General features: G+C 38.6%; 1 protein-coding gene and 1 long non-coding RNA gene across 3 annotated transcripts; both read right to left on the reverse strand.

The window, feature by feature from the left end:
- Positions 1–884: 884 nt before the first annotated feature.
- On the reverse strand, positions 885–12,569 carry LOC131330064 (uncharacterized). Of its 2 annotated transcripts, XM_058363551.1 has the most exons (8): positions 12,360–12,569; positions 7,221–7,395; positions 7,022–7,084; positions 6,238–6,304; positions 5,981–6,081; positions 4,329–4,373; positions 2,080–2,562; positions 885–1,328 (listed from the first exon to the last, which is right to left on the reverse strand). In XM_058363551.1, the coding sequence occupies exons 2-8, from the start codon at positions 7,353–7,355 to the stop codon at positions 1,158–1,160; spliced, it is 1,065 nt and encodes a 354-aa protein (XP_058219534.1). In that variant the 5' UTR covers positions 7,356–7,395; positions 12,360–12,569; the 3' UTR covers positions 885–1,157. The 2 variants fall into 2 exon arrangements, with proteins under 2 accessions (XP_058219534.1, XP_058219535.1); XM_058363552.1 differs by lacking the exon at positions 7,022–7,084 and having other exon boundaries at positions 12,360–12,544.
- Positions 2,653–4,321, reverse strand: LOC131330116 (uncharacterized). The gene is made up of 2 exons (XR_009200971.1): positions 3,613–4,321; positions 2,653–3,196 (listed from the first exon to the last, which is right to left on the reverse strand). It is a non-coding gene; the product is annotated as an uncharacterized LOC131330116 (long non-coding RNA).
- Positions 12,570–22,787: the final 10,218 nt, after the last annotated feature.

Genomic DNA, 22,787 nt, shown 5'->3' on the forward strand with positions numbered 1-22,787 from the left:
ATAGCACATGAGTGAGAGTTGAACTCCGGACCAGAGGCTTCCTAAGGCCCTTGGTTGCCAGGTGAATACCACTACGCCAATCTACCACTACGCCAAGCTAGGAGTTCTTGTTTATCACTTCTCACATACACTGTGCAAATTAGAATAGATACAACAACTTGACATAGTTACGGAGAGTAATCAAATGGAGCAACATAATTAATTTGGTGAGTCTAATTCTGGAAATTTTGCCAAGGCAATCGGAGAGCAGTAGTACCGAAAACAAATTCCAGGAGTGGTATGCATTCTGATATAAGTTTTTGGTTCCATATAAACCCCAAAGATCACTGCAGAAATCAGTACAACCACCACCTCAAAGCCCTATTAGTCCTAGCTGGATGCAAATGTGGCTCAGTTGAGCTTGCCGCGTAAGTAGCCCGCCACCATTGTGAACTGTCACATTTTGAAGTAGTTTGGGTTTCAATTTGCGCGCAGGAGAGAGAAGCAGAGGATCATACAACCCGTTGTGGCACTAAACAAACTACTCGGGGCATTAGCACCACCCAACATTTAAGTTAACAGATCTTTTGACACGAAGAAATAATATGAAACCTGAAAGGTTAAGAACCAAAACCCATACGATGCTCATCCCTAGCTGTTACGACAGATTTGCCCAAGGAAAACTTGCAGTTTAGCATCTTTTTTTTAGAAATAGCGTACAAATTGAAATAGAAGGGAAAGAGGTGGATTTTATAGAGATCCTTGTCTAACTACAATCTGTAACATGAAAAATTCTGAATCAATCGTGTTAAACAGTTATTTCAAATTCTTCACCATATCTAGAGTTCATAAACTTCAACGTTGAAACCCCAAGCCTAGCCAAAATCAGGCCTATTACATTGAAATTTATGAAAAAATTAATTTGAAAATTTGAATGTTCTTGTATATGTGAGATAAGTTCAGTAACCAATTCATTTAATTACACATCAACGACGAAATAAGAAGCCGCTAGCATCTCCTTTCAATTCTGAGCTGTGTTTTACGAACAGAGAAGCGAGAAAAAAAAGAAAAGAATAAACGTGTTGTAAAAACAGTGTGACTAACATTGAACAACAGAACCTAAATATTGGAGCATTTTCCGGTTTCTGCAATAATCTTATTACGTTTTTTCTTTTTATTCATTTGAGAAAGAACTTCCAAATCTCTCTATCGGTCACCTCTTTGACTAAATGTGCTCCAAAAATGCCTTCCTCATCCATCAAACTTCTCAGGTGCCGAGTCGCGTTGTTGAAGCCGACGTAATTCCTTTTTGTGGCCAAGAATACAACTCCATAGGGTGGCCTCAAGCACTGGTGATCCAAAAACCAGAGGAAACAATCAAACAACAGGATCAAGAATACACGAGACATAAAGCTTATGAAAATAAGCTTAACAATAACAGGAAATTGGAGACAGAATGCTAGAGAAAAGAAAAAATCCACGGCAAAATCGATCACCATCTTCATAATGGCAACTAAAAAGTAACAATTGACCAGGAAAAACTTTCATTTTCCTCAAAACATCTAATCTAACATCCATAAATCCAAAGTGATGCAAGAAACCACACAAGATGGAATTCTAGTTTTGCATGGTGGAAATAAAGCTAATGCTTGTTCGCCTCTGGTGTTAAACAAGCTTAATCAGAATCACAGGCACGTAGACATTATTCCCCGAATTTTCGACATTTGACTTCAACTGGCATCAAATGTCCAAGTTTGTCCAGATTAAGTATCAAGTTTACACCACCGAAATTCATCTTTTTAGCTATTAGATTATCATAAACTTTTGCATGTTCCAGCAAATTTAATTTGCATCTCCCATTGACGGAAAATAGGCCAGAAATGTTTACTTCAGCAAATTTGCATTTTAATCAAATATCATAAGAATTAGAGAACCAAGTGTCAAAACTTTCAGGACAACAAATTCAAATAATCTATGCCCTTTTTATAAATTGAGTTTCCAGTAAAATAAGGAGGGATGATGTAGATGTTTATTGTCAATGTTGCTTTTACGATGTATATATCACACATGAATTAAAAAAGGGACAGAAAATTGACCGACCTTTTTTATGAGAGCATATAGCTTCTTCAAAGAGCTCAACGAGTACGGAGTCTCCGTCATCAAAATAACATCATAACCGCCTTCTTCCCCTTGCTCCGTTTCACTAGCCCTCTCCCATGCCCTGCTTCTCGACAACTTCCTCGATCTCCTAGAGGAAGAAGATCCATGCCCTATAATACTCCCATCTTGACTACTAAAAGCATCCATGAAATCCTCCTCGGAAAAGCTGACGCTTGTTGCCGTAGGAACATCAAATCCAGTATCGCTCCTCACTGCCGACAATACAGTGGGGAGTTCTTCCCAATCCCCGGCGTAGAAATGAACTGCCGGGGTAAGACTTTGCCTTGATGGAGTCAGAAGGGGGCTCTCCGGCTGTCGAATTTGCCTATCTCGAGCCTGCTCGAGATTGGCCAGTACATTAGGGATTGTTGTGCATCTTATAGTTTCTGCATTCAGGTCTTGAAAGTGCACTGTAGCTGCTCCCTGTAATGGATTGTTACCGGATGAATTAGAACAAGTTCTTTATTAGACCAATGAAAAGAACAAGTTGATGTCGTCTTAAATCTGTTATAGTCAATGTGGGTTTTTTTTGAGCTAAAAGTAAACGGGTGGAAACAAGTGTACCCTTGACACAATACAATCACGGTCACTGATAACATTTTATAAAAATATTGAAGGCCGAACGCTGAAACAATTAAGGTAGTGTTTGGTTCAGAGGAATGATTTAAGCAAGGAATGAGTAGGTTATTGTTTGACCTTCCAATGTAATGGACATTCACCTAGATTCTAAATGATGATTCCCTTGGTAACGTATATACTGTGATTTTTCAGTGAAAACAATTCATTCCAGCTTCATTCCAATAAACCAAATACAGTGTAAAAGCACAATCTCTTTAATATGCTACCATATAGGAATGAATGAAACGGGGATAAAACTTGTATAGAATAAAGGCACGTCCAGTTTATTATCCAATGCTGGTTCCCTGGGAGCGGTGGATTTGGTACAAAGCTAACCTTTCACGTAGTACTCACAAAGTAGGCCAAGTTTTAACCATGAAAACTAGTGTCCCCCTATTAAATTTTTTATCAGTTTACTAGTCTGGATTGGTTATCAACTCTTTATTTACCCAAAAATGCTACAGGGACCGATTGTGGGGGGACCGAATTCGGACCGACGGCCGCCGGCGGGCCGTCTCCGGCCACCGGACGGCCGATCCGAGCCGTCCAAAAATTTTAAAAAAAAAAACCGAGGGGCCCTGCGCGGGAATCAACGTCATCCGAGGTGTGTAGGGTGCTTGATCGGAGCACCCCTTTTCGTGTGTATATGTATAATATATACATATACACACGAAAAGGGGTGCTCCGATCAAGCACCCTACACACCTCGGATGACGTTGATTCCCGCGCAGGGCCCCTCGGTTTTTTTTTTTAAAATTTTTGGACGGCTCGGATCGGCCGTCCGGTGGCCGGAGACGGCCCGCCGGCGGCCATCGGTCCGAATTCGGTCCCCCCAATCGGTCCCTGTAGCAACACTCTTATTTACCTACTCGATTCAAGTGCAGCTACAAAGGAAAATACCATCAATATAAGTGCTCCAGCCTCCAAGGGCATCAAAAGCACCCAAATTTCTTATAGTGGATTTTGTACAAAGGTGGAAAGCCAATAACAGGAGGGGTCCCCCATGGTACAAAAGTTGGGACCCAATTACAGCAACAGACCTTAGGTCTTTAACTGGCTAAATGTTATAGCCGGTCAAAACTTTTCTTTCTTTTTTTTTGGCTAAATGATGAAGTTCGAACTCTGTGAACCATGTAATTCTTTCAGAAACTGGTCAGACTACTATAAGACATTAGTAGAAGAAAACTACCATTAATATGTCCAAAACATTCTGAAAACTATATTCATGAGGATTTCAATTTTAAACCCTAGGCTGATAATAAAAAAAAAAGTAACCCCAAAATAAATTGAAGTACATGTGAGTACATCCAAAATCCCTTATTGATAGTCAAGACTTGGGTAAAGATAGAAATTAACAAATACCGGCAAAGTTGAAGAACCCAAATGTCATAGTTTGAATTGGATCAGTTCGATTCAGAAGTGGTAGCCAAGTGGTAGTAACCATGTACTCCAATGTATTTGACAGGAGTTCAAACCTCACTAACTACAACTAAGAATGCTGACTTTCGCCGAGCAAAAAAAAGATTCAGAACCAAACTAAGATAGCACATGGCAAGACATGATTATATTACCTTCAGGCAAGCAAAGATTCCTGGGAGTCCATAGCTGCAACCAAGCTGAAAGAATCACAAAAGAGGACAAAATAAATATCAAAATCAATTCTAAGCTTCAAATGTTGTATAATCAAATGAGATGTACGGAGTAACTTCAACTACTATTTATACGGAGGCAGTAACTTCAAACAACCAAAAAGGCAAGTGCAAGTGATAAGAAAACAATATGGATCAATTCAAAAAGGGAAAATTTCAAAATGACACCTGAACTTTGCACCAAATGTAATAGAGACACCTGAACTTAAGTTTATTTCAATTAAACACATGTACTAACAAAATCCCCAAATTTAGACCTCCGCCGTTATACTTTGTCCCAAAAATTGCTGACATGGTATCTCCAACCCATTTAAGTTGCCCCATTGCACATGTTTCCAATAGGGGATGATGCACCCAAGAGAAACCCATCACTTTACCTATTACTTCATCTTTTCCTTGTAGTCCTGGGTAGAAAGAAGAAAAAGTTAGGGTTTCCTCTGGGTCTTCATGGTAGACTCTCAAGGTGGTTTTGGATTGAAAAGATAAGTAACTTATTTTTTCGTTTTTATTCAATTTTTTTTTTGCATTTGTTTATTTTGTGCCAAATTTTTATGACTTATTAATTTGTCTTGACGAGAGGAATCAGAAAAGTAAAAAATCTTGATCGAAACTGAACTTATTTTACTTATTTTTGTCTTTTTAAAAAAAAATTATGAGTTTCGATCAAAAATTTTAGTTCTCCGATTCCTTTGGTCAAGAAGAATCAATAAGTCACAAAGGTTTGACGCAAAGTTCTCTTCATCATCTGTTGAACAAGGGAGGAGGAAGGGCTTCAGGTCTGGGTTGAAGTGAGGGAGATGGTGGAACAATAGCTAGACTTCTAGAGAGAGATGGAGGGAAATCAATTAGCCACTTAAACGGGTAAGAGATGCCTCGTCAGTAATTTTTTGAACGGAGTATAATGGCGGGGGTCTAAATTTGGGGATTTTGTTAGTACAGGTGTTTAATTGAAATAAACTTAAGTTTAGGTGTCTCTATGACCTTTGGTGCAAAGTTCAGGTGCCATTTTGAACTTTTCCCATTCAAAAAAGATCAAGGAACTGAGCTCCAGAAGTGCATACCATGCCTTTTTGGAATCAAAGGCAACTTGAATGCACGACTGCACGAGGAGATCCCCTTAATGTTTTACACACTATGATTTTGAAGAACCAATAGTGGCCAAAACGTATTTTAGATCTCTATATCCCTTCACTCTGTTTCTTCTTCTTCTTCTTCTTCTTTTGTGTGTGTGTGTGTAAGAAACAATCAGCGGAAAAGTAAGGGTAAAACAATAATTAGACTAAAAATAATAGTCCCACTAATAAACTACAGAAAAATAAGTCACATATGGCATACATAAATTCTTTTGCTTTCTTAGAGGTATAGGGGGGCCACTGTTTTAGTGGCATTCTCAGAGCAGCCACTTTGTGCATATATTCCAAAGGTTAGGTCTGTCTCCAATCCTCCCCCACCCATACCCCCAATGACATCATTGTATGGTTCGAAACACAAATGCAACATGACAGCACTGTCAATCAGTAGTAAGATTGAAACATAAATCGTTGGGACTTAGAATTACATTTAGATGAGAATACCTCAAGTACCCTTTTGCCTCTGAAGCTCAATTGTCCATCACGAATCTCATGCTTAAGGACATTAACAAGATCAATTGAGCTGTCCCATGATTTCACAAATCCTGCACAAAAACCACAGTAAGTCTCACTCCTACCTAAATGTAGTGAATACATCATATGACAATTCCAGTCTTTAGGCTTGAATTTCATTCATCTGACAGCAGAAAGCACAAACTTCACTTCTAAGGCTACTACGTACAGGCAAGCGATATACTAACCATCAGGTTTTGAAGATATCATTTCGGAGCCAGCAAAACCTATAATATCCGCAACACTAATTCTCCCCTGCAAGAGAAAGAAATTGGGATCATCAAGTATATACTCTCTGCCACGAAAGCTTTTCAATTATGTTACAACCTAAAATGAAAATGCATTTCGCACGACGCAAGGCCATTGACCCAGTTTTGAGCTAAAACATCCCAAATTCCAATCGTCGCGTTATTAAGCTTTAAAACAAACAAGAAGCATAACACTCAATTTGATGACAAGCCCATTGGACAAGAAAGAGTTTTGCATAATAAACTAAGTACCGCACAAAGTCAGTTTTAAAAGAGCTTTGAAAATGATCATGCCTGACAAAAAATATGTTCTATCAAACTAATCTTATATTGGCCATCCACAAAGATAAGGTTTAATCTACTCAACAGAAACACCATGACACTACTCTCTCTCATCATCCCCTCCGCCCACCTCCTATCTGAGGGGGGATGAAATGAAGAAAATTGAGAAGGCAAGGATTTTGTATGCAACCGTATCTTTCCATTAAAAACTTTCTTTTGACAAGCCAGACACATACACATACACTGACATCAAATCAACAAAATCAAAACACGGCATAAGATGTTTAACCTGTAATACAGTCTTAATTGAGCAAATGGTTAATATGGTCACTCCTAAACCTTGATTTTCATAGAAAGTCCACAAGTAGCTTTTGACATACAGAAATGATAAAGGTGCCAACCAGCAGAAACCACTTGTCATCTTATCTGGTATTTTAAGTACCTTGAACACATTTAGCCCTTGCAAGTCTACGCTGTCCCCTGCATACTTGTAAGGGTGAGCCATCTGACACAAAGGAAAATGACAGCATCTTCAATTTCAAGGTTATTAAAATCAATGGGATCTAAAATGTGTTGTGATGATCCCAAGAGCACTCAGAGTCTTGAAGCTGGTGAACCTGTAGAGAATAATATTCATATACCTTTGATGGGATAATCTCGACAGCTGGTGAAGGGAGATGCACATCTCTCTCGGACACGGTGAAAGTGCTGTGACTTCCCCGGTCTTGTGGTACCAAGCCAGGCAAGCACTGAGCAATCAGCGACGGTGTGCGCATTGTATCCTGGTCCTTGGCTTCAGATCCTCCCTATTGACGCCTTTAAGGCAATCAGTTAAATAGTTGCAGAAGCAAAAATTCTAGCAATGATCAAGTTAACAAAACAAGTCATTTTTTTGAATGTAATCACATTCCAACACTATCAGAACCCGGAACAAGAAATTATACATCGTCACTAAGCCCACTATTTTATAATTGCTAGGCGCTAGTCGGGAGGAGAAGGGGTGCCTAGCGCCTAAGCGCCGACTTGTTGGCTGCCTAACGTCTTGGCGGGGACTGGGAGCAGAGTCTATGTTACCTGGAACGCGGATCGTTCCGGTATGAGGAACAAGAACGTGGTATGCCACAGTTTAAATTGTGGTACGCTAGGGGAAGGCTTCTATAGATAACAAAAATAGAACTTACTCTTCCAAGCGATAAACATCTAGTGAAGTTAAGTATTGTTTGTCAAATTATTCATATGAAACACATTTCTATGAGCATAACAAACAAACTTTTTACATTTTCTCCCACCGAAATTCCATTTTCTCTTTATTTTTATTAGTTAAAATTTTAGGGAAAACTTAGGGGATCGCTTTGTTTTGGAATGGTAGTGTACCATGTTTTGGAACGTTCGTACCAAAATGTAATTCGCTAGGGTAGTAGCGTTCCCCGGTAACATAGACGCAAACTAGTCGGTTGCCTAATATAGGCATTGTACTACCGCCTAGCACCTAGGTAGGGACTAGTCGGCCTAGGTGGCCGGCTTTTAGAACAATGCGACTTCAAATGTATAGGACTTATCCCATGCACAAGGCTGGTGCTTACAAAAAGGTATGGGAGAGGTAGAAAATAGGAAGGGAAAAAACCCGGGTGTCATATCACAGGGTTTTTTGGTTGTAATGTCTTTGTTTTCTTGGTTTTTGGTTTGCCGTTCTCAGTTAGCCAGGGAATCTTTTCTGATGCAAGAACTTTATTTACCTAACAAAGAAAAGAAAATAGGCAACCTTACCTAGTTACCGCACTTTTGTAGAGAGTGTTCCTGTGTTGGAACCTGCCCTACAGCACTAAAGGTGGATACGCCTGATAGCACTTTCCACTTTGCCAGGGAATCTTTTATAATGGTGTAGACACCCCAATTTGGACCTATCAATTATCCTTAATTTGTGCCCTCGAGGCTCCCCGATGATGAAAAGGAATCAAAATGGGACCTGGCTAAAGCTTGGACGATGCTTCTTGGTCTTTTTCAAAACTAAAGCGCATTTTTTCTTGACACCTTGAGGGTAAAATGGTCACACATTTCAGTGTATAAAATATACTTGAATGAAACCAATTGAGTTAGAAAGAGGACTTAACGAGCTTTCCAACGCTTCAAAAAACACCCAAAACCGGGTTTGGGAGTGTCCGTGGCGCCCTTCTGAAGTTGGGCAGACACTCCTGAGCGCTCAGAACCATTTCTGAGCGCTCGGGACTTCACTCTTGAGCACTCAGGAGTTCTAACAGGGCATTGGATGTTGAGCTTAATCTTTGACCATGTTTTTTTCAAGCTTTCAAACCTGCAGTTCAACCCTGCATGTTCCAGAGGCTTGCCTGAGCCAGCAGGAATATCAGCATGCCATGTTTCCCCCCAAAACTATTTTTCCCATTTTATTTTGATTTTATTTTCAAAATTCAAACCCATTTTCTCATGCCCTATAAATACCCCCTCTTTCTACCTCTCAAGGGACCACGAAATCAGTCTCTCTCTCTCTCTCTCTCCCCCCCTTTTACTACTAAAAATCTCTCTAAACTCTCTCAAAAGATTTTCAAAATAATTCTCATTTCCTAAGGGATATTTCTAATTTTCAAGCAAAAATCCTAAAGAGAGATGGAATCCTAAATTCTCTATTCTCAAATTGTTTTCAATCCATTTTCAAGCATCAAAATCAGTCCAAGAAGCTAAGTTCAAGTCAAGCAAAGGTATAAACACCTTCATAATCTACTATTTTTCTACTTCTGAGGGGAAACAGGGACTCATACCAGTTCCTCATACTGGTTGTGAGTTCATTTGATCTTGGTTTAGCAATAAGAGCAAGAGGAGCACAAAGAAATAAAATTTTTCTGGGCACTAGATACACTCCCGAGCGCTCAGGACTACTCCCGAGCGCTAGGGAGTGTTGTTGTTCACCAAAATCTTGTTTTGTTGTCAAATGCTATATTTTTCTATTTTTAGTAGACATTGGGTGTGTACCGGTCCTTCCAAAGTCCAGTTAGGTTTATTTACAATTGCAGGGAAGCAAGGTTTGAATGGTTAAGACCAGTTCTTAGCTGTTTAAGCCTCTGGTTGAGCATGACTATACTTTGATTTCTTTGTGTTTTTTTCTGGCGTACCAGCATGTGAATGTGACTAACCAAATTTACAGGATGGCTTGATTGCACTCCCAAGCGCTCGGGAGTGATTCAGTGACAAATTGTTCTGTTTTCTCGTTTCATCATTCTATTGCACCTTGTACACCTTGCACATGCATACACCCTTTATTTGATATACCTGTGGATATGTTCTAATTGTTTTCATGAAACAAAATGTTTTTGACTAATCCCACAAACATTAAGTAAAGACCGACATTATGTCGGACGAGAGGGGTGCCGTAAAACCCTTCCCCTCTCGTAACATGGCTTCCGAACCCAAAAACAATCTCTGGTTTTCAATTTCAAACCATCATTTTCAATCAAAACAGTTTCTCGGGTGGCGAACCATAAATCTGGGTGGTGCTCTTCAATTTTTCAAAATCCGGGCGGGTAGCCCACAAATGGTTAGTACTATTAGCGAAACGTAGTTGTACAATTTCAAACCATCATTTTCAATCAAAACGGTTTCTCGGGTGGCGAACCATAAATCTGGGTGGCAACTCTTCAATTTTTCAAAATCCGGGTGGGTAGCCCAAAAATGGTTAGTACTATTAGCGAAACGTAGTTGTACAAGTTTGAGTCCTAAAAATCGGTCTCTTCACAAAAGTGGAAGTAACAATTCCTACCTACTACTCATAAGGAATGATCACAATAAACAACACAAACTTGAGAAGAATAAAACATATGTAGCTCTAACTTCTGTGACAAATGCTCACCCTAAGTTTTAGGCTGTGTTTGAATTCCGAATTTTGCTTAGGAAAGCGAAATAGAAAGGAGTAGCGAAGTGGCCCGAGTCAATGTGTCCTATTGTTCTGAATCATTAGGCCAATAAGGGTCCGGCTAAACATGGATAGTGGTTTGGATACCCAATTTGGATACGCGGTAGACGAGCCCTGCTCTACTCATGATCGTTCGGCGAAGGACACCGCTCGGAAATGTTTGGTTCGGGTACTCATTCAGGCATGGGTTGATCCAGGTCCGACCGTTATGACCCGCGAAATATACAGAAGGCACCTCGCCCATGTACACTCAACCGTCTAGCCCTGATCGTTCGACGAAGGACACTGCTCGGAAATGTTTGGTTTGGGTACTCATTCAAGCATGGGTTGATCCAGGTCCGACCGTTATGACCCACGGAATATACAGAAGGCACCTCGCCCATGTACACTCAACCGTCTAGCCCTCTACGTCATGATGACGTTGGCATAGGCGGTTAGGGCACGTGTTGAGCACACGCAAGCGAGCCAGCTCATACACGTTCTTCAAAACCGTCTCATTCGATAAATCATAGGTGACATTAGCCGAAGGCGGTTACGTAGCGTGCCAAGCATGAGTTTACTTGGAGGGCAAGTTTGGAGTCTCTATATAAGGTAAAGTACAAACCCTAGAGAGGTACGCCAGTTCTACTAAACCTAGAGCTTCCATACCTTTCTTCCTCCTCCAAATACTTACTTAACCGTCAGAGTGCCTTGCCGGTCGACTCCAACCGGTGTGGGCACAAATGACGGGTGCTAACTGTGCAGGAGAGTACAACATAAAGGAGGGAACGTAAAGGATTCTAAATTCATCTTCTTGTTTGGTTGTGATAGGAAAAGAATAAATAAATGAAGAAAGATGGTTCATTAGATTTTTCCTCCCTCTTTTCCTTCTTATTTCTTTTTATCCTTACTTCCATTCCAACCAAGCATGAGAAGCTCCTGTAAATCCTTCGCCATTTCCTTTCAAAAAAATCTGGGATCCAGACACAGCCTTAAGGAGATCACCAAATTATTTGCACACAAAGGATGAAATTTTTTTGTTTACAGAAGCCCCTTGAAATTAACCCTAGAACATACCACTTATAATGTCAGATCACGACCATGTTATTAAAAGCTTGTGGGAATAACCAATTTCAATGAGTGCTACAAAATACTAGTATTTCAAAAGCTTTCATAAATTTAAGACCTAAAAATTATGGAGAAAAAAAACTAGCGTATTACTCGTCCATCCCAATTTAAATGGTCTCTATGGGAGACCGTGTAATTTTGACCTCGAAAATAAAGTACTTTGTAAATTTTTTTGCACCGTTTAAAGGATCTTAGTGAGTACTTTCAAATAGTGCAAAAAAGTTCCGAAAACAAATACAGAAAAATACAATTTATTTGAAATTCAAAATGCATGATTTTTCGTAGGGAGTATTTAAATTGAGACGGGGAGTAGTTCGATGCACAGACATCCAAAACCCATAAGAAATCCACCAACTATTTTTGGAGAATTACACCTAGAGTTCATCACAAGTATCAAATGTTATCAACTACAAAGATCTTCAATTGCATCCATCTAGGGCAATGGCCACGTTAAGAGGTCAACAGGAGCAGCGAATTATTGACCTATTGTCAGGGGCAGAAAAAGAACACTTCAAAATTAACTGGGTTCAACAAAGTAGTACAGGATTAGAAAAAGAAAAAGCAACCCTTGTTGTGATTTGAACCAAGAACAAAATAACAGAAACTAAATGATGATAATTGACAAATATAAACGAAACCCAGTAAGCATATCTCTAATTGCATCCATAAGCAAAACCCAGAAAAGATTCAAGTAATAATATCATCGAACACATTCCCATGAATTCGTATGAGCAAAGAATTAGAAACATACCTCAAGACAATGGCAGTAATTGAGCACCGTAGCGAAGATGAGTACAACAAATTCAAAAGAAGGAGCTGTTTATATTGACCCAAAATCAAAGATCAACCATCGTGTAAATTGCAGGGAAAAAGAGATCCGTTCAGGACTGGCAACTCAAGTCAAAGGAAAACTGATGGGAGGCAGCTGGGAGAGAGAAGCTTTTTTTTTTTTTTTTGATCCGCGGGAGAGAGAAGCTTCGCTTCACACCTGCTTGATACTGTGACAATCAAATTACTATAATCCCCTTCACTTTATCGATAGTATCAAAACTGGTCCCGGGAGAGAGCTTCTATTTGCAAGAGTTGAATAAACGATTTTGATATTTGCACTCCACTTTTTACTAATGGCGCTCAACTTTGTTCATGAAACAAGTTAAAAGTGGAGCGCCATCTATTAAAGTGGAGCGTGAAAATCAGTTTTCTTGAATAAAAAGACAACTATGAGGAACAAAATTACCCTTACGTCCCTCATTTTTTTAAAAAAAGGAACGGAATTGACAACATTGGTACTGATTATCCTTTTGAAAAAAGAATGAGTATCCACAATGTTAAATTGTGTAGTGGATCGAATCAGATCCGGTTTTGGATGAATGGGCTGATCCCATAGATGATTGTGTGAGTAGCATTTTTGATTTGCCTTAGCTCGGGGCATTGTGAGGACGGTTGATTGGATCAAATCGGCTTGAATTAGGTCTAAACCGGCATTTTAATTCAGCGATGATAAAATATATGCACAAAATTATTGCATACAAAACTCCACATAAAATTAAATTTATTTTGGATGAAAGTTTATTGAATCTGGTTTTGTTTTATTTCATTGAGCTATTATATACTTTACTTTCTCACAAAAATAAGTTACTACGTTTCATTTACCTGAACTTTGTACGAATGGTTTACTCAAAAACACTGCCAAAGAAAACTAAAACCATAAGTAAGAAGTACAAAATTTTAGTTCGTTTTCTGAACTCAGAGGGTTCTCTTGAACCCCTGATTACATAGTGTAACCGTCAATGCTTCTGAAGAACGAGGGTAAAGAATAATGTTACCAAACCCCACAAATGCCAAGTCAATATTTGTACGAAATATACAATCAACATGTTATTGAAAAACTTCTAAAGTGGCCAAAAGCCCAATTTACCAAGAAAGTGTGGTCGAGTCAACTGTACAATAGTTACTACGTTTCATTTACCCCAACTTTGTACGAATGATTTACCGAAAACACTGCGAAAGAAAACTAAAACTATAAGCAAGAAGTACAAAATTTTAGGTTGTTTTCTAAACTCAGAGGGCTCTCTTGAACCCCTGATTACATTAGGGGTGTTCAAGAAAACCGTCCGAACCGTAAAACTGGTCTGATCCAGACTGAACCGTCTTATTTGATTTGGTTCTGCGGTTCTGCAGTCAGGTTATGTTTCCAAAAAATAAGAACCGTTAATTTTGGTTCGGTTACTGGTTTTCAATTAATGAACCGTGGTTAGAACCGAACCGGACCGTTTAAAACTAAGATAAAGATATATATACACTTGTGTGTAATTAAATATGTATTTGAATTTGATAGATTAATCTTTTCCTTGCTAAACTTAATTTATTTAGAGATAAAATTTCATTTATTAGGAAAGTTTTTATTTCTTCTTTCCTTTCCTATTCTAACAGATTATTTTCCTATTTCTTTAATTTTATGAGTTCATATTTTGTGAATAAGTGTTTGAATGTTTATTGAATAGAACCGGAACCGAATCAAAATCGGACTGGTTTTGCTGTTTGGTTTTGGTTAGGTTCCATGCATATATTGGTTAGGTTTTGGTTCTCAATTTTTTAGAACCGTTTGAAATGGTCCGGTTACTGATTTTCTAAAAAACCGGATCAATCCGGACTGTGTACACCCCTAGATTACATGGTGTAGTCGTCAATGCTTCCGAAGAATAAGGATAAAGAATAATGTTACCAAACCCCACAAATAGCAAGTCAATATTTGTACGAAATATACAATCAACATGTTATTGAAAAACTTCTAAAGTGGCCAACAGCCCAATTTACCAAGAAATTGTGATCGAGTCAACTGTACAACAGTACAAGGTTCTTCTCTCGTAATGCTACATAAGAACGGATGATAGGATATTATTTGTGTTAGCCCAAAGGTTTCTATGAATATTTTGTTGATTTTAATGATAACAAAATATATTTTATTTAAGAAGAAATATAATTAATATTGTGATATTTGGTACTCATTTGAGTTAATGTTTATTTTGTAGGATTTGGTTGAAGTACACATGGACACATTGCTACACCAAATCACTATCTCAATAGTCAAGATAAATTGAAAGGAGGACGATTAAGGATAAATCTTCTCCTAACTTTATTGGCTAGAGAATGCTTCAAATGAAAGGTGTCACACCCCAAAATGAGAAGTGACCGGCCATGAACCACAAGACCAAAGCTCGTAGAACATGCAGCCTAAAATTTTTTTTTATAAAAACTCCCAAGCAAAGATCCACCAAATAGTCAACCAATTTTTTTTTTTTATAAAGAACAGCGCTAACAAATTAAGTTCCTCAAAAAAAGTATGGGGCACAAACATCCCATGAACCAAATAAAATCCAGTGATCCAACAGTAATAAAAGAATCCATATGTCTGATTAAATGTTTCAAATGCGGAAGCGATTAATAAAATAAAAATATGATGACACCCTAAGGAGGTCAAACTAAAAGAAGTCCCCGAGATGTCGCTAGAGTCCTCCTAACTGCCCAAATTGCCTGAAAAAGAAGTTGGAATAAATCCGTCAGCTAACGAGCTCAATGAGTAGCAAAGCATGTATATTAGAATAAAGTTCTGAAACAGGGATTTAAAATAATTTACCATGTCAATATAAATTTAGCATAGAGGTGAACAATAAAATAATCAATTAATCCAATTAACGATTCATCCAATAAGTCTTAATGGTGTTCTCAATCCAATCTCCAACAACAATGGGGAACCACAACCAAAATCAATAGAACCAAGTGCCAATGAATAAATATCTCAAAATTGGATCCAATATCGAAACTTAGAGTCACCACAAGTAAGCAGCCCATGGAACTTTTCCCTAAGAATGATCCGGTCAATAACAACCGTTGAGCATTGGGTCACCGGCCTAATCCAGTTTCTTCCCTAATGGCCAGACTCACCCGCACACAGAGGATTAATTTCCCTGGACTTCCAAAATATGTTCTCATCAATATCCACAAAGTTCTCACCAAAAGATTATTCGATCAACAAATGGTTTCACCAATCCGCATGCCAATTTCAAGAACCAAATAAAACAAATACATGTTCCCAATTTCAATAGTAAATTTCTCAAAACAACAATTTAAGGAATACGGGGAAGTTCGCAAATACGTAACATGCTTAATCACTCATCTGGATCCAAAAGTAATGCAATCGAACACGAAAAAGAATGCTAACCTGAACAAAAGAGCAAAGCACGAAATGACTAACCATGCGAATACACACTGAGTAGATACAAAATACCAATTCCTATTAAAATAAACCTAACCTAATCCTAATTACTACCACCAGTAACCACCAAAAATACAAAACCCAACTCATGCCTCCAATTCCACGTACAATTCAAATCACCCGAACCACCACCCAAGCACACGACACATCACCATCACCCTAAGCACAAATCTTGACACCTGCTCACACATACATCTCCCACAACATCCACCACTACTCCAATAAGTCAAATAGGATTAGAAGGAAAACCATTGGTGCCAAACCCATGAACGACAAAGAATAATTATGAACGGCAAATAACCCAATTAACCTCACAATAATACCATTGTTTTATACTTTCCAAAAGTCAAGCCTTACCCCAATCCATGGACGACTAAGAATAGAAAAAGGGACAGGAATAAAGGGAAACAAGTGCCGCTTAGCCGATCGCAACCCAGCAGAACTCCAACGTCTCTGAGGCTTTTGCCTTTTCCATACAAAGTTCTCTCAAACTTCTTATCTCAGATGATCTCTCTAAATGAAACCCTACTCTGTGAAAATATCTCCTAACTTTCTAAAACTACCCACTACTTCCTATACTAATTAGAATAAGGTTGAACGTAACACAATTTATAAAATTACCATCCGGTACCACTAATTTACCCAAAATCAATTTCATACCCCAAATATTACAATCATGTCAACAATATCCATAGTGCGCACAAATTAATTAGTTGGGACCCAATCATAACGCTAATTAATAACGGCAATATAACTATTTAAATAAATAAATAAATAAATAAATAAATAACCTAGGCCGTAACAAAAGGAATTATTGGTTGCCCGATTTGTGAGATTTAACTCCAACGGGTAATGGAAATTCCCATATTACATGGCTTGTAGATTAGTGGCAAAGAAAAGGAAACCAAAGAATTGATCGGCTACTAGAATATATACTAACGGCTAGTACTGGATGGAGAAATGGTATATTGGTTTCAAAGTTGAAGAAGGAAACAATTCAGAGCAAGATTTATTGGCTACACAAATTGCTCCAACGGCTAGTGGAGCTGCCTTCAATTATCTCGTCACTCCAAGCATAAATAGAATCAAAAAGAAAAGAAGAATGGTGACAGAAAAGCTTGAAGAACAAAATACCATTCTTTATCTGTCAACTCCGTGTTTACATCTTGAATATTAGTTTGAGTGTTGTTTTTGAGCCAAAAATTATAAAAAGGATTGTACAGCCTTATTCATACTCTTGTAGAGTTAATCTTTTTGTGAGTGGTTTTGGAGAGAAAATCACTTGGAGTTAGGTGTTACTAGCATTGGAGTCAAAATTAGTCGGAGTGATTGGGGATAGATTGCTCGTTGTAAAAGTTGTCTAGCACCCGCAAAGCTAGAAGATTGTAACTATTGGAGATAGTGCAGCAAATCCCGAGTTGGACACTTGGGGAGTGGACTAGGCCGTGAAGTTACGGACTGAACCACTATAAATCCTTGCATTCAATTCTCTCTCTTCCCTACTCTCTTTACTTTCAGTTTTGCATATCTATAACACATGAGTAAATTGATATATTATTGAATAACGAGTTGTGGTAGAATATCTTGAATAATTAGTCAATTAGTTTTTTAAATTTTGCATTATATGTGGATACCTAATTCACCCCTCTCTTGAGTTGCTATTTGGACCCAACAATTTGCATAATCCAACATAATTCAAACTGATTGGTTGTGTTCTGGCCCCATCGGAGCAAGAATCAATTTTGGTGTGGTTTGACAAACTGATAGAGCGGTGGAAAATGTGAGGAGAATTGGAAACAATTGATTACGTTGGCGATATTTATATTATGGAGAATCTGGAAATGCCGTAACGAGAAGTTGAATAATGGGTATGGTTATGAACCTCAGATTGCTATTTACAGGACTGTGCAAGATGCGGCGGAGTACTGCCAGGCAACCGAACCCGAAGCATTGGTGGGTAGTCATCATCAAGCTTCAACTTCGAAGCGAGGTAAGGATCATTGGGAACGGCTTGATTATGGGTGTGCCAAGATTAATGTGGACGGAGCTTGGTTGAGGAACCAGTCAGGGGAGGGTCCAGTTGGGGCGGGAGTTGTGGTGCGCACTGCATCTGGTAGATTTGTAGCTGCTCGAGCGATGAATTTGGGGATGATGGGGTTTGTTTTAAGTGCGGAGGTAGGAGCGTGGCGGGCTGCTATGGAATTTGTTCGGGTTCTGGACATAGATACCATTGTGGTTGAGGGTGGCTCGCAACAAATTGTTCGGATCTTGAACAGGGATATGATATGTCCGAATTATGTGGAAGTGATAATCGAAGATATCCGAGGATTGGCTACACGGTTTGCAAGCTGCTCGTTCCGGTTTGTGAGAAGATCAGTTAATGGGGTGGCCGATAGATTGGCAAGGCATGGTGTGCGAAGCTCTGGTTCCAAGACTTGGGAAGCTAGACCTCCTTCATGGTTATTGAGCTCTTTAGAGCAAGATAATCATCCTTTTTGATGTTTTTTCATTTGATTTGGTATCAATATAAGTCTGTTAAAGTTTAAAAAAAAAAAAAAACTTAATTCAAACATTAATACAGATTAAAATAGTTTGTAATTGCTTAAGGAAAGCCAATTTTATGGAAAAGTTGGTCAAAAAATTATTTTTTGAGTCCGTCTCGAGGAAAGTTGAAAAACTTTATTAAAGTGCGATAATCAAAAAGTGTAAGTGCCAAAATTATTTCTTAATTTTTTTTTTTCAAATGTGGTCAATGTTTTGTCCTTTTTAAATTTGGCTTTTCCTTTTCTACAACAAAAATGTGAGAATTCATGACCTTGAGTCCATGAAATTGAACATGTAAGGTAATGAATGGTCCACAATCAAACTGTGAAGTTTCAGCTTGGCTATGGGCGTCATAATTTCCTCCCACTTAGGAACACATGTCTTCGTGTGTAGGGTCAAGATTTCTCCCACATTTTCCATTGGTGCATGCTCTGATTGCACTGTAAACGAACCACTTCTGCCTTGTTCAATATTGTTTGCTTTGACTGCTCAAAACTCTATGAACTTTCTAGTAGATAATCCATCCCCGAAGATGGAGGTAGTGATGGGCTATTGTAGGCCAAGGCCACCCCCGATTCAAAAAAACCCCATAATCACCTAACAATTTTTGTTTATAGCAGTAGTAGTATGACATAACTTTCGGCCTCCCCATAATTTTTATAATTTTATAAGGAGTTGAAAACTTAGACTGTAAACAAAACTTATCACACATGAACAGAGAATCTCTCTCATTTGGGAATACAAATCAATTCTAAATCTCTTTCAGAACAGAGTCGGTTACAAAACTCTCTGTAACATCAAAATCACTTTCCTCCCAATACTGGAAGGCGAAAACAAACAGAAGCAAATGATTCGTTTTCCGAAGTACCGAGAAAAAAAAAAAAAAAAAACTGATTCGAATCATCCATTCTGTGGCACATGAAAACCCTGAAACTTACCAAAATTCGTAAAACCGTACGCTAAGCAACAATCTACTATAATCTCAGTCAGACCAAAACACAAGAAAACACGCAGAAATTATCAAAACGTAAACTAACAAACTAAACCCGCCACGTTATGGTTCAAGGTTGCCACAAAAAGACCGTAAACTTGGACCACATCTTGTGCTCATTTATGCGTTTGAGGACGGAATCAGGAATTGGTGTTCGGGTGCCAAGACTAGGTAGGAGCGGAATCAGGATTCAATTTTGGACTTTGAAGCGATATGCTCTTTCACTTCCTTCCGCACCTTAATTTGGACCAACTATGTGCCAAATTTCCTTAACACGTTCACCACTTAGTCACTTCTTATCACAAAAGACGAAATAAAACAAACCAACAAACACAAATTAAACTTGTAAACCTAATCCGATCAGCTAGATATCTTTGTGCCATCAACTGTGTGCGTCCAAGTACGCATTTTCTCCTACCATTTTCTCTCTCACTCTCCCTCTCTTTCCTCCTCGATCTTGTTCTCATCTCCGTTTTCCTCTGTTTTTCTGGCTCGATCAAGATAAAAAACGGAACTGGATTCCGGACACGGCTCGGTCTCAAGATATTCAGATTTCATCCAATTGAGCTGGTATTGATGATGAAAAAAGTCCAACGCAGTACTTGTGTTGAAAGAAGTAGTACTTCAATTAAAGAGAGATCCCTAAGAGTTTCTCATCTTTATAATTATAGTGGTTCTCTGCTGGATACGTACACAAATACACGTACATATACACATGCAGTTACTTTAACAATAAAGTTGATATCTATCTGTTGGGATATTTTTTGTGGTGGTTGGGGGCATACCGACAATATTCTAGAAAGTTCCAAACACAGGGCATTTTGGTCTTTCAGAGATTATACTAGTACCAGTAGGACCCGGGAGTGCTGTAGTGCAACCCCGCACAACACCAGTAGTGTGGCTAATCCGGCCGTCCATTTCAGTAATGGATGGCTCGGATTTTAATACAAACAATAGACGGGTAGAATTTGTAGAAGCTCGGATTATATCCAACCATTCATTGTCAAGATCGATGACCCGTGTGCGCCTTACATGGTGTCTTTCAAGACCTTGCACTACAGGATTTCCCAATCTGACTATACTAGTAGTTAAAGAGTTGAGCAATGCACTTGCTTCACCGCAGAGTTCAGAAAGAGAGCTGCTATAAGTACCGAAGAGAAACGTAGGGAAATCGTACTGAAGGCTGCACCGGGCCATTTTCGGCCACCGGACGGTCAATCTGAGCATTCCAAAAATTCTAAAAAAAAAATTGAGGGGGTCCACGTGAGAATCAACGGCATCCGATGTGTGTAGGGTGTTTGATCTAAACACTCTTTTTTCGTGTATGTATATACATACACGAAAAAAGGGTGTTTAGATCAAACACCCTACACACATCGGATGCTGTTGATTCTCGCGGAGACCTCCTTGTTTTTTTTTAATAGAATTTTTGGACGGCTCGGATCGGCCGTCTGGTGGCCAGAGACGGCCCAGCGCCGCCGTCAGGGGTGGATTTCCCTACGTTTCTCGTCGGTACTGATAGGTTTTCTCGTTCAGAAAATTGAAGACCAAAAGTGAAGGACTGAGCTACCGCATGTCCAGTGTGGACTCCATCCAATCTCGTCCAGATTCGGTCTTTTGTGGGCTCTTTTCGGGCCTACAACAATGATCTGAACATTGATCAAGTCAAAAATTATGTTGATGGGATACCATTTAATATAATTTTAAAATACATTAATCTAGTATAAAAGAGGTGTGCAACACATGATTCATTAAAAATCCCAAGGTTGGCTCATGGGGTAAGCCGGGGAAGTGGTTGCTTCCGGCCCTCCGAATTTTGGTCTAAACTTGAGGTCCCATTGTGTAATGTAATTTATAGTACATATTAATATTAGAATGTTTCTAAATATAAACACAAGTGTATCTTATTTTCTTCAATTACTCTTGCAATAATATATTTTTACATTTATATTGTCATAATTGTATCCTTTTAGTTTGATATTTTTTTTCCGTTATTTTTGTACTTTTATCATTTTTTAAAAAAAATTCATGAATATGTAAGGGACTCAATATAAAGAATTCATTTCGAGACTCCAAAGTATATGAGTCGGCTCTGAAAAATCCTAATGCATTTAAAAATCCTATCAAATGGAACCCGATCAAAGTGATTTTTGAAGCGATCGGTGTTCTCGACGAGCTTTAGAAAATGAACGATTTCAAACATTGTTATGAATATCCGAGAAGGGCCCACCGAAACTGAACGGGATTTAATGGAGTCCACGCTGGACGGAAGCTCAGTCCGTAAGTGAAACCGAAATGGCTCACGGAATGATACAATCGCAAGGTCTTATTAAAGAAACAAAAAAAATTGGCAAGCAATAATATAATGGCGGTTAGAGACAACATATACTTCCAACATTATTACATGTCAGGTACCGGTTAGTTTGCTCGAAAATCAAACTGTCTTTCTTGGTTGGTATCGGTCAGGTTCTATAAGATTCTCAGGAGTTTCAACCAATTTACTAGGGATAACGAATGCAGATTAATTCCTCCTTTCGGCTGACTTCTTTCTCTTTTTTTTCGTTATTTTCTTATCAAACTTTGGAAGTACCCAATTACAAACGTAATGAAAAATGATTAATGAAATAAAACTATATAATTAACATAAAAACAAGGTGATTAAGAGCAAAAAGTAAACTCAAATCTAGATTTAGCTATCGATCGAGGAAAATATTACAGAACCAAGTAGATAAGCATTAGAGTGAAACACCAAAAAAAAAACAGCGACACAACCAAGTAGATAAACAACACTTCACAATTCAGCAAACAACTGAATTGATATTCTATGATCTGAATTATCTTTGATAGGAGCAACTTGCAAGGAATGATTAAGCAGATAAATGCACACTGAATGAAAAAAAAACTGAAAGGGAATAATTGGATTCCAAAGATGAGAGTCACGTTTGGAGTAGCAGTACTAGTACTGTAATCCCAAACATTGACTAGACCCTAGCACAACACCGAATTGATAACCAAAAGAAACAGACATGACACAAATACAGAACGTCACACACATTACAAGTACAAAATCCAAATTGAATATACCCCATTATTTAAGTAACATTTGTAGTCCCAAGAAAAGGACAGACTCTTACATCATGGGCCCACCTATTTATCTTTGATTAGGTGTCCATCTTACACACACATACCAAAAAAGATTTGCTCTGGTGCATTATTTACTTCTCTTCGACATTTGTTGAGCAACACGACGTACAACGTAGGGGATAAGACTACTAATTGAGGATATCGAACCAGGCAAAGAGTCAGTGGAGTCCAAATAGCGTTAGAGGTTATTTTGCAGGTGGACATCCCTGCTGTTCGAGGGCATT

The sequence above is a fragment of the Rhododendron vialii genome, chromosome 6a (assembly GCF_030253575.1).
Source record: "Rhododendron vialii isolate Sample 1 chromosome 6a, ASM3025357v1".
Lineage (NCBI taxonomy): Eukaryota > Viridiplantae > Streptophyta > Magnoliopsida > Ericales > Ericaceae > Rhododendron > Rhododendron vialii.